At 47.2% G+C, this 11,191-nt stretch overlaps 1 protein-coding gene and 2 pseudogenes across 1 annotated transcript; 1 reads left to right on the forward strand and 2 right to left on the reverse strand.

Moving 5' to 3' along the window:
- Nucleotides 1–217: 217 nt before the first annotated feature.
- LOC123038227 (probable phytol kinase, chloroplastic) lies at nucleotides 218–6,131 on the reverse strand (annotated as a pseudogene).
- A 401-nt stretch (nucleotides 6,132–6,532) lies between these two features.
- On the forward strand, nucleotides 6,533–7,093 carry LOC123038228 (uncharacterized; annotated as a pseudogene).
- Nucleotide 7,094: 1 nt separating this feature from the next.
- On the reverse strand, nucleotides 7,095–7,620 carry LOC123038229 (putative methyltransferase DDB_G0268948; the record flags this gene model as incomplete). The annotated part of the gene is made up of 1 exon (XM_044462112.1): nucleotides 7,095–7,620. A coding segment is annotated over exon 1 (519 nt), but the record flags the coding sequence as incomplete, so codon positions are not given.
- Between the last annotated feature and the right edge of the window lie 3,571 nt (nucleotides 7,621–11,191).

The following is an 11,191-nucleotide window of genomic DNA, read 5'->3' on the forward strand; positions in this document are numbered from 1 at the left end:
GCATTTTGCTACGGGGCATAGCCTTTGGGAAGGAAGCATGGAATATCCCCAAATGGCTAACAAACTACCTAAGGAATATCCCCAAGCGGCAGAAGGATGAATTCAGAAGAAACCTGGCTGGAATCCAGCATATCTTTGAGTACAAAAACAGTCACCATAGTAGCAAGGGCTCTGCCCCAGAAGATGGTGATGTGAACTACATATGAAAGAAGATTCATCAGAAGTTGCCGATGATTGAAGAAGCGATCATCCGGGAGAAGCGGAAACCTAAGGGCGCATTGATCACACTTCCGGTGTCATTGTACTTGCCCGTCTTTCTTAGTTGCCGATCATCCACGAAAAGCTCAGCTGACTGCAAGGCCAATGTTTCAAATATGAGGTTGTAACAGTAGGCCAATGTTTCATCCTTTTTGCACTATTTAGGAATAATTCCCTTATTGCTCGATGTGTTATTGTATGGGGTTTGTCTGCTCACCGAAGAAATTGTACATTCGAAACAAATTGAGAAGGCTGAGTACGGATTGATGTATGTTGGTGTAAATGTTGAAAATAAATGTGTATGTAGAGTTCTAGACACGGGTGTCCTGATACCTCTTTTTTGCTTCAAAGGGGAAAATGGATATTAGAAAACCTTTTGGTGCCAGTACAGGAGGAGCTCAAAACATTTGTTCGTATATAAAAGTTGCAGTGTGGCCAAACAACAGAAATGCTACCAACATGGTGGCCAAAGGAACATATATACTGTCATCTAGAACATCAGTTACAGGAATACACTCCACCGCAGTTGCTGCCAGTGTAACAAGAGCCAGTTTACCAACGGGCACTAATCTGCGCCGGCGCACCGGCCCAACCGTTCGACCGGTCGGGTCAGGGCCGTTGGATTTGAGCCGCGTGGGCCATTGGATCTGGCGGAAAAAAAGGGTTTGCCCTGCAGCTTCTTCTTCCTCTTGCTGGAAATCACATCTCCCACTCGGTGCACGCATCCTCTCCCCTCCGGTGGCTGACCTCGTCGCCAGTCCCCACTCCCGCCGGCCGTCCTCGTCGCCGGTCCCCATCCTCGCCGGCCGTCCTCGTCGCCAGTCCCCACCTTCGCCGTCTGTCCTCGTCGCCGCCTTGACCCATGAAACAGCTGCGCCTGCGGTTGTAGCTCTCGGCAGCGACAGGTGAAGCTCAGGTTGCAGCTCCGCCGCTGTCCCTCGCCGCAGCCCTATCGCCATGGCCACGCCCAACCAATCTTTTCTCCTTCATCATCCACGTGCAGATATATTTTGCTTCAACCATGGTTCATTTTTGCTACGACCGGTGACATGAATCGCTACAACCATTCATGTCAACAGTCACGGCGCCGACCACAATTTTATTCAACCTTCGTCGGGTTTTGCCGGGAGTAGCAAGACGTGGCACCGGCTGTAGCTTTTCCCGTTGTCGATTGCAGCAAAAAATCGCGTGCAGGTCCTCGCCGTCAACCCGTCGTAGCCTCGCCGTCATAACCATTGCTGGCTCTAGCTTGAAGCTTTTTTCATGGTCGGTTGAAGCTTTTTTCGTAGCTGTTTCCAGCTTTTCCATAAGGATTGAAACTTTTCTGTCATGCCTGTTGAAGCTTTTTTCCTCCATCAGTTGTAACTTATACTAGGCCGCTTGAAGCTTTTTTCCATGTCCGTTTGCACCAATTCGTCGTCGTTGCCGTCGCAGGTCGCGGTCTCCCCCACATATGATAGATGTAGCAAAAATCCCGCCGGTAGTAGCAAAATCTTAGGACGGTTGCAACAAAAAAGCTACCGCGCTAGTAGGTCGCAGACCCGCCGTGATGAATGTAGCAAAATCCGTCGCGGGTAGTAGCAAAAAAAGACGACGGTTGCAGCTTCTGTCTCAGCTGGTTGTAGCTTTCAGGGGGGAGGTCGTCGTTGGAGTGGAGCTAGATGGATGGACGGAGTGCGCCGTGAGGACAAAGGGGGGGAGGGGGGGGTAGGAGCACCACCCCGGCGAGTGGGATCTGGTCTAGCCGGTTGCCTTTCATCGGCATGGCGTGTGCTTTGGTCGCTCGTGGAGAGAGAAAAAGCTGGGGAGGAAGAAGAGCGGTTGGCAGATGGATAAGGCCGTAGATGCGTGGCTAGGAAAGAGAGAAAGAGGGTGTTGCATGTGGGCCTGGATGCGTGGACGAGCGACTTAGCGCAACAAGGAAAAACGGATCGCACGCCCCGTGCGCGACCGGCGGAAGACTCGGCCGGTGCGCCGGGTATAAACATTTCCCTTTACCAAACGCCTGATCCCAGCTGACATTGATGTAACCAAGCCATGGGCAGTATAACAACATCCTGCAACAACGGAACAAATCGAATAAGTCAACAGCGCGTGCGAAAACCTGTCAAGGTGACAGGATTGCGTCCCAAGAACCCTACAGAGTGGATAGCAGGAACCCAGAGATGAACATCGCGGCACTCCTGACCCAGCTCTTCTTGTTGTTGAATGGCAGCTTCAGTGAGCCGAATCTTCTCCCAACAATGTCAGCAAAGCCTGTGAAGCCAAGATGCAAGCAGGTGCCGATACTCAGCGAAAACAGAGCATGTAACCCATTTCCATCTTACCATCGCCACCGCGCATCATCGATAAGGATACGAACCCGATAGTGGAATCACGCCAAAAGACTAGGCAATAATCATTCGCACAATGACATAGTTGAGTGTGCCTCTCAGCAATTCCCTGCAAGCAACCATAATCACCACCAGCATTCACCAAAAGACTAGGACAATAATCATTAACCCATTTCCATCTAATTTGCATGCTGCACGTAAAAGAAAATTCACGGAGGGAGTAGATTGTATCAGCAACGTGCTGTGAGAAAGAAGAATGGAGGACAAGAGCTTAATATCATCGCTGGCACATTGGGGTTACTCTCTTTTTCCTTCACGGGGTCACTGATTTGATAAGTGCTTCGTCAGAGCAGAACTCAAGTCCTACTCAGGAAGACGAGACGGCGGCGGCTCCCTGAAGATGGAATAAAGGTCTCCCCACCTAGCCCCCGTTCCGGCGGTGCGTCTAGCATCATTGGTGGGCGTGTGGAGGTGTGTCTCCGGCAGATCTATCTTTGGTGGATTTGCTCGGATCTCGTCGTTGTTTGTCTACGTCCGTGTGCCTTCGGTTTGGATCCTTTCGATCTACGTTATTTTTCATCGGCGGCGGTTGCTGTTCTGGGGTGCTGGTCCTATGGGGCCTTAGCACGACGACTTCCCGACTGTCTACTACAACAAGTTGTGCCCGGCTCCGGCGATGGAGGGGCGATGACGGCGGCGCGCCTTCGGCTCGCTTCGGTGCTTGTAGTCGTCGCTAGGTGGTCTATGATTCTGGATGTAATTTTTATTTCTGGATCATTGTACTGCCATGATTGAAGATGAATAGATTGAAAGTTTTTCCGCAAAAAAAAAAAGAGCAGAACTCAAGTCTGTAGGTTAGAAGCCTTAGAGCATCTTCAACAGGCGCGCGATATTAGCACCATGTTGAAAAAAATCGGGTTTTTGCGCGCGCGCAGCTGTTCCGGACGCTCCAGTGCAGGCGCAAAAAACACGCTCGCAGCATAAGTGGTTTAGCGCGCAGAGCGAAATGGCATTGCGCGCCGCTTATTTCGTGCACCCGCTCCCGCGCGCTGCACAGTCGAGCGCCTGCGCCGTGACTTTCACGTACCACCATATCCTAACGCTGGCGCCACCGCCCGCACCTCCCCATTTCCTCCGGCGACCCGACAACGCTTCCCTGGCCTATCGCCGCTGCTCCTCTACCTCCCTCTAGTCACCACCGCCCGTCGAGCGCGCCATTCCTCCGATGAACAGCGCCCGGCCGCCTAATGCCGCTCGGCGCCCACAAGATGTTTGACAAAACACTTACAAGGTATGTATTGCTTCAAGTTCACATTTTGTAGATGAATTTGATGCATGTTGTTTGTAGTTTTTATAGACTAGTTTAAATTTAATATTGTAGATGAGTTCGTCATATGATTCTTCCGACGAAGAATTTGATATTGAAGAGGAGGAGGACCTTGCAATAATCCTAGCTATGCACATCAATAAAAAGCCGAAGCATGTTGGTTCGGTTATGGATCGGCAGAAAATTTGGAGGGATAAGATCGATGCCGACAACAGATTGATGATGCACTATTTTGCGGATAATCCCATATACCCCGAGTCGTATTTCCGGCGCCGTTTTAGGATCAGCACCGAGTTGTTCAGACGCATTGTAGAGAAACTGGCTAGCCATGATCGGGTTTTTCAGCAAAGGGGGAATGCCGCCGGAGAACTCGGTCCTAGCACCTTTCAAAAGGTGACATCCGCTTTGTGTATGTTGGCATACGGTATTCCGGCTGATCTAGTTGATGACCACTTGGCCATGGGTGAGAGTCAAGTCATCATGTGTGTCAAGCGCTTTGCAGCCGAAATTGTGCAAGTGTTTGGTCCGGAGTATTAGATAGCTCCTAATGCTGAAGACGCGGCAAGACTTTTGGAGATGAACAAAGCTCGTGGGTTCCCAAGTATACTTGCCTCAATAGATTGCATGCATTGGATATGTAAGAACTGTCCTAAGGCATGGCATGGACAATTGCCAGGAAAAGGGTTCAACTATAATCCTTAAAGCGGTGGCCGATCAAGAGACTTGGATTTGGCATGCTTTTTTTGGAATGCCTGGATTTTTGAATGACATCAACGTTGTTAATCGGTCACCACTTATGAATAAGATTGCAAATGGTGAACTGCCACCGGTGCAGTTTGTAGAAATGACCATACTTACAACTATGGCTACTATCTTGCGGATTGCATCTACCATAAGTGGCAAACATTTGTGAGCCGTAGAAAAAACCGGAAGGTAAGAAAAATCTTGATTACCACAATGCTCAGGTGGCGGCTAGGAAAGATGTGGAGAGAGCTTTTGGGATTTTGCAAGCCCAATTTGCTATTGTGAGAGGACCGGCTAGATTTTGGGATCAAAAGATCCTTTGATACATTATGCACGCTTGTGTGACCATGCATAACATGATCATCGAGAATGAGCATGGTCAAGATTTAGACTACTTTGAGTATGAGCTGTTGGGACATTCCGTGCGAGTGTGGCGGAGGGCTGCGAGGGTGACCCGATTTTTTGCTTCCTATCATGCCATTCGACGTGCCGAAACACATGATAATCTTCAGAAGTATCTAATCGAGGAGTGGGTGGGCATGGAATGGCCGACAAAATGCATGATGATTTGTATGTTTGATGTTGTACGTTTGATGTTGACTATTGAACTATTTGTTGTATTGAAAGATAAACTATTTGTTTGAGTTGTAATAAAATCGAACTATTTATTGTTGATTTATTTTATGTGTTTGATTTTCTTGGTTTTGCTTGTAAATGTGGTTTGTGCAGGGCGCACGCGCCATTTTTTTCAGCGCCTGTTGGAGTGGCGCGCACAATTTTTCGCTAGCTATTTCGGCGCCGTAAACGTCTTTTTAGCGCGCCGCGCGTTGCACCTGTTGGAGATGCTCTGACGCAGTTCAAGAATGGGACTACTGCCGTAAAGAACTGCACTTATGTCGAACCGCTGCAAAACAGAGCATGTCTATCTTAGGATCTCTTGTCTGATTGTAGTGGCGAGCATTTTGAGCCTAGGAAGAGGGGGTAACTATAGCCGGATACAACAAATCGGACTCCCCAAACGCCCGTGAAGGCGATCAAACGCGTCCACGTACAATGGTCGGTGAGTCCTCAAATAATATGTCCCACAACCCGATCAAATCCATACAATTAGATGCACGTGAAACCTAATCTAAAGCGGAGCCCGTTCGGTTTCGTCGTGCCAATGTCCGGTGGCCGGTTACGCCCGCCCAAATGTTGGCCCCATCACCGCAGAGTAGGACATGGAACACGGACCGGCTCACAGGAGTCTAGACGCCACCGTCTTCCATGCCCTACTTTTTCTCGTCGGAGTATGTCGACTAATAGCAAATGACAGATGGGGAAAGACTCACATACACTGTGGCAGGGATGCAAGCGTGCGTGTCCGCGAAGCAAAAACTAAGCTAATCATTGCTAGACTTAATAACCATGCCAATGCAATATTGATTGATGCAGACCCTGGCAGGCTTCACGGGCCCGTCCGCCTGCATGCCTACGGTGCGGTGACCGGACTCGCTTCTCATGGCGGCGGCAAAAGAAGCTCCAATGGCGAACAGATGATAGACACGAGAGATATAAAGGGCAAAGGATGGATCGATCCTAATCCTCATGAAGCCCACCTGCCTTTGCTTGCCCATCCATCAAAATAATTGTTCACTACACCGGCCATAATATTCCTCCGTCTTTTTTAATTTTAGAGTACAGATCCGAATGACACGACACGCCTGACCTAACTAACTTCCGAGCCATTTAACTTTAGAGTACAAGCTAACTAACTTTCCAGCGTGTTGTAACTTTAAGGTACAGCTCAACTTTCCAGCGCTTTTTTCTTTTTTTTTATGACTCTCAGATTGCTCTCATGGGTGGTCTATAAATTCCTTCTGATCTAGTCATGCAATTCATAGTGAACAAGGCGTATGCCAAGAAGCGACCGCGGTACCCCAACGAGTGGTTCGCCATGCTCGCCTTTCTCACCACCGGCCACCAGCGTGCCTAGCTGGGACGCCGGCCGCGGCAGTAGGAAGGCCACCGTGAGCGTCGCGGAGCACTACGACAGCGTAGTGGCCACCTACGTCAGCGATGCCCAGCTTGGGCACGCCTCCGCGCACCCCAAGGTGCGGTACCTCCACAAACCGGAGGGTCTCTCCGAGGACAACCTCATTGCTCTTGCCGACGATGAGGGTTAACTGGACCTCGTCGTGGCGGCAACCATGATCTACTGGTTTGACGTCCCGCCCTTCTACACCATGGTCAAACCCGTCCTGAAGAAGCCCGATGGCGTCCTCACAGTGTGGGGTACAACCTCGACATCCACCCGTTTGGAAGGAGGCTCCAGGAGTGGCTCGACGCAGCCATTGGCCCGTACATTGACCCAAGGGCTCGGATGGCCCTGGACATGTACCGCGAGCTGCCATTCCCATTCAAGCCTATCGGCATGGGCTGGGAGGGGAAGCCAGCGTGTCCATGTCCGCTGGCTTCCCCTCCCAGCCCATGCCGATAGGCTTGAATGGGAATGGCAGCTCGCGGTGCTGATCAAAGGCCAGCTTACCCCTTTGGTCGATGTACGGGCGAATGACCACATTGGGTTGCTCCTGAAGTTTGCTCCCAAACTGGTCGATGTCCAGGTTGTACCCCCACACTGCAAAGACACAGCCGGGCTTCCTGAGGACGCCCTTGACCACGGCGTAGAACATTGGGACGTCCAACCAGTGGACCGCAGTCGCCGCTGCAATGAGGTCCAGCAAACCCTCACCGCTGACAAGGGTGACGACGTCGTCCTCGGAGAGATCCTCCGACATGTGAAAGTACCGCACCTTGGAGTGCACGGGGGCGTGCCGAAGCTGGGCCCCGCTCACGTTTGGGGCCAACACGCTGTAGTGCTCAGCGACGCTCACGGAGGCCTGCCCACTGGAGGATTTTACAACACAATTTACTACTTCCAGGAGGGAGTAGTACTGAACAAGATCAACCATTGATTCACCGGGTATTTTAGACAGAGTATTTTGTATCCTTTTCCAGATTCTATCATAGCAAATGCTGTTTTTAAAACTGAATCTGTCCAAATGTTGGCTGTGTGTACAGGTGCCCGGCCTAGGCCTAGGCCATGGTTCTCTTGCCGAGGATGGAGACGAGAAAAGAGGACAGGGCATTGGGGATCCACAAAACATTAACCGTCAAGCCTGGAAAGCAAGGGGTTCTTCTGTTTAGGAAGGACAACAAGGGATTTTCTCAAAGAAAAATTCGGGATCTCTTTTGTGTGCCTTCCTGTTCTACCCCTTCACAAAATAATTCCACTATTCACGTTGAGATGTAGTCAAGCTTTTAAATTGCGTCCGCTACCTCGCTATTGCGACCACAACAGCGATAGCATCACCCTGCCACTACCGCTATTAGTCTAAGGTTGCGCTAGAAAATAACGTGTAGTCATGATGCGAATGCAATATCAATTGTCAGACCGCTATATCATCCGCTATCCACAACATCTCTTGCTATAAAGTGTTTATTATTCTGTTGTGTAATCTATTTGTGTAAATGTGTCTTGCTTACATGGTTGCACCTTGGACGACCAAATATTGTTCAGTTATAGTTTATATTCTTATATAAATGATGAATGCTCAAAAGTAACTGTCATATTTCTTGTCAATGATCTAGAAATATTGACAACAATCTCAAATTTATGATTTTTTTCTAAATCCGCAATGAGAGCATAGCCCGCAGTATTGCCTGCAATTCGCATTCCGCTACATGGACCTGAATCTGTATCTAGTCTGCTATCTTCTATTTAAAAGCTTGGATGTAGGAGTATGGATCGATCTAGTCTGCGGGGTGACCTGGAATAAATGGTTAATATCGTGGAAGGTACCGTAGAAGACCTCCAGAGATAACCATTTAAAAATTCTATAAATCTATAATAAAATCAATATACAAAAAAAAAGAGGAGCATGCTTACTGTCTAGAGCAACTACCTTCTTTTTGCAGGGATGCATGATATGCTTTCTGTGTCATGGTTGAAGTGTTTGCGAGAGCCTCAGAAGCAAGCAACTATGGTGGAGATAGAAGTTCAGCCAGATTTGAGATACAATAAGTAGCTAGTGAAAATCCTTGGAGTGTCTAAACCGATTATGAGGATGAAAGTGGGTTGTTTCTGTCAGGTTCAATGAACTGAGTCATTGCTCTGAAGTAGAATATCCTTAAGGAGTCATCGCTCTGGACGAAGAATGCCTAGGACAGAAGAAAATTTTAGGGCAAAATTTCCTATAAGCCTTGGTGCTGGACCAAAGTTTCCTAGGGGGCTCTTCGGTTGGCCTAGGACATGTCTCCACTAATGGGTCTCATTTCCTGTTAGTGGTGATGACCTACATCGAATCATCTGGCTAATTATGTTACTAGACCTCTTCCAACTAAAAACCTTGTTATTTTACACATGACCAAAAGTAATTTTGTTAAATATAAGTACTTTTGTCAATGTAAAACATCATTGATATTGAGCGTGCCACTTGATTAAACTACTCGTCCTCTTTGTGAGGATAAAATATACTTGAATGCCCTAAATATGTAGGTTTGACAAAATGCCAAGTAGGGATCACAAGGACAAGAGTGGTGCAAGATGGCCGTTCAGGGTTTAGGGTTTAGGGTACAGTATATATGGGTAAAACGGGATGATCAAAGTTTCAACCTTTGGATCTTTCCGTGGTTTAGAAGTAATAGTGCTAGAGATTCTGGATAAACTCGAGAAAGTTGCAGATCATAAAGGGGAGAGCTAGAATCAGAAGTTGTCACAAACTCAAGAAGAACAAGCAATGGCACAGTGAGTCAGTGACGTTTACTAGAATTTGAATATTTGGCAATATATGAGTGCTCTGCTGTGAGATGATATCAAAAAAGGTAGAAAGCACACAAGAAATGGTTGGTGTGATGGTGTAAACTTTCCAGAGATTATCCATGAAGAATCATAAATCGTTTATGAAACATATAAGCTTCTACATGAAATCAAGCATGTAAGTTCTCTGTGAAATGGATGAGGAGTTTGTGCAATTGTTTTCAATGTTTTAGAATTATTCAAATTACAACCAATTTGCTTAAGAAAAGGGTAGCCACAATTTTTGAAACAAAGAGGAAAGGGTATCTACTAATGCAACTTTAAGTACATTTGGCCCAGAAAGAAAGAAAAATTTATGTTTACCTTTGCACTCCCGGTTCAGATAAACATGATACGACATCATCTATGTGAGTGGGCCATTTATATCCAGAACAACTTAAATTTTTATCAAATCTATTGTTGGCATAATTGTAAGTGCATCTAGTGTCCCTTAGTGATTTTGGTGTATTGAAGACTTATAGGTTAAGGGACTAATGCGTTTACGAGTGTACACATGTCTATAAGTCTATGAGGAGTTTGATATTTACAGAGAAAGTCGACCCCTAAAAATGAAGTTCTTAGACTGAAGACTTTGGTATTCTGAAGACTTTCTGAAGACTTTGAAAGTGAAGAAATTGGTATGACCTTGAAGACTTGGTATTCATTCGAGGAATATGAAGCATGAAGATTTTTGTTTTTGTAGTTTCTTTTTCTCTTTCTTGAGTCATAGGAAACATCGTACTGTTAAAGGGGGTCGAGAAAATACTAAGGAAAAATTTCCATGTGATGCTCAACTCAAATCCTACACCTATCAATCCCTTCGAGTGAAGCGATTGAAAATCTCATACAGTTCAGTCAATTTCTTTAGTGACAGAGACGGAGTTCTTCTGGTCTCTGAGGAATTTGTCCTGACTGAGGAGTTAGGAATTCGCCAGTGCGAATTACTTACACAATGAGGAACATGATAGGCCTGAGGAATTTGAGCCTCAAATTTCCGACCGTTGCTGTGCTGCGCGCCAACTGTCCCAAAATATCTTATCCATCTAACGGTCATATCATTGAAGGGCATTTATGTCTTATCATGTCGGGCTGCTCCCTAGGCTATAAATAGCTGCCCCCTACAACCACTAGCTGGTTGGCTGCTCTAAAAGAAACTGACACTTGTCATTTGAGAGCATCCCATCCTCTGAGGACTTTGAGTGAAAATCATCGAGTGAGGAAAACCCAAACCCAAACACCTACAAACCCAAAGTGATTGAGCATCACTGAAGAGATTGATCCTGCGTGGATCCGACGCTTGTTACCTTTGAAGACTGTGCTTCTTCCAGACGGTTAGGCGTCATGGTCTAGAGCGTCCAAGAGGAATTGTGAGTCGCCGAGTGACCGAGTTTGTGAAGGTTCGGAAGTCACCTGAAGACTTACCACGAGTGATTGGGCGAGGTCTGTGTGACCCTAGCTCAAGGAGAATACGGAGAGGACTGTGTGTCCTCAGGTTTAAATACCTAGCCGCTTCAACCAGATGTACAACTGAGACAACAGTTGGAACTGGTCTACCAAATCATTGTCTTCACCAAGCCAACTGGTTCTATTTCCTCAACTCTTTCATTTCCTCATTACTGTGGTGTGTGCTTGTCATATCTGTGTTTGAAGACTTTGACTGAAGACTTTCTCAATTTCCTCAGTTCAATTTCT

This window comes from Triticum aestivum, chromosome 2A, assembly GCF_018294505.1.
Source record: "Triticum aestivum cultivar Chinese Spring chromosome 2A, IWGSC CS RefSeq v2.1, whole genome shotgun sequence".
NCBI classification, from domain to species: Eukaryota; Viridiplantae; Streptophyta; class Magnoliopsida; order Poales; family Poaceae; genus Triticum; species Triticum aestivum.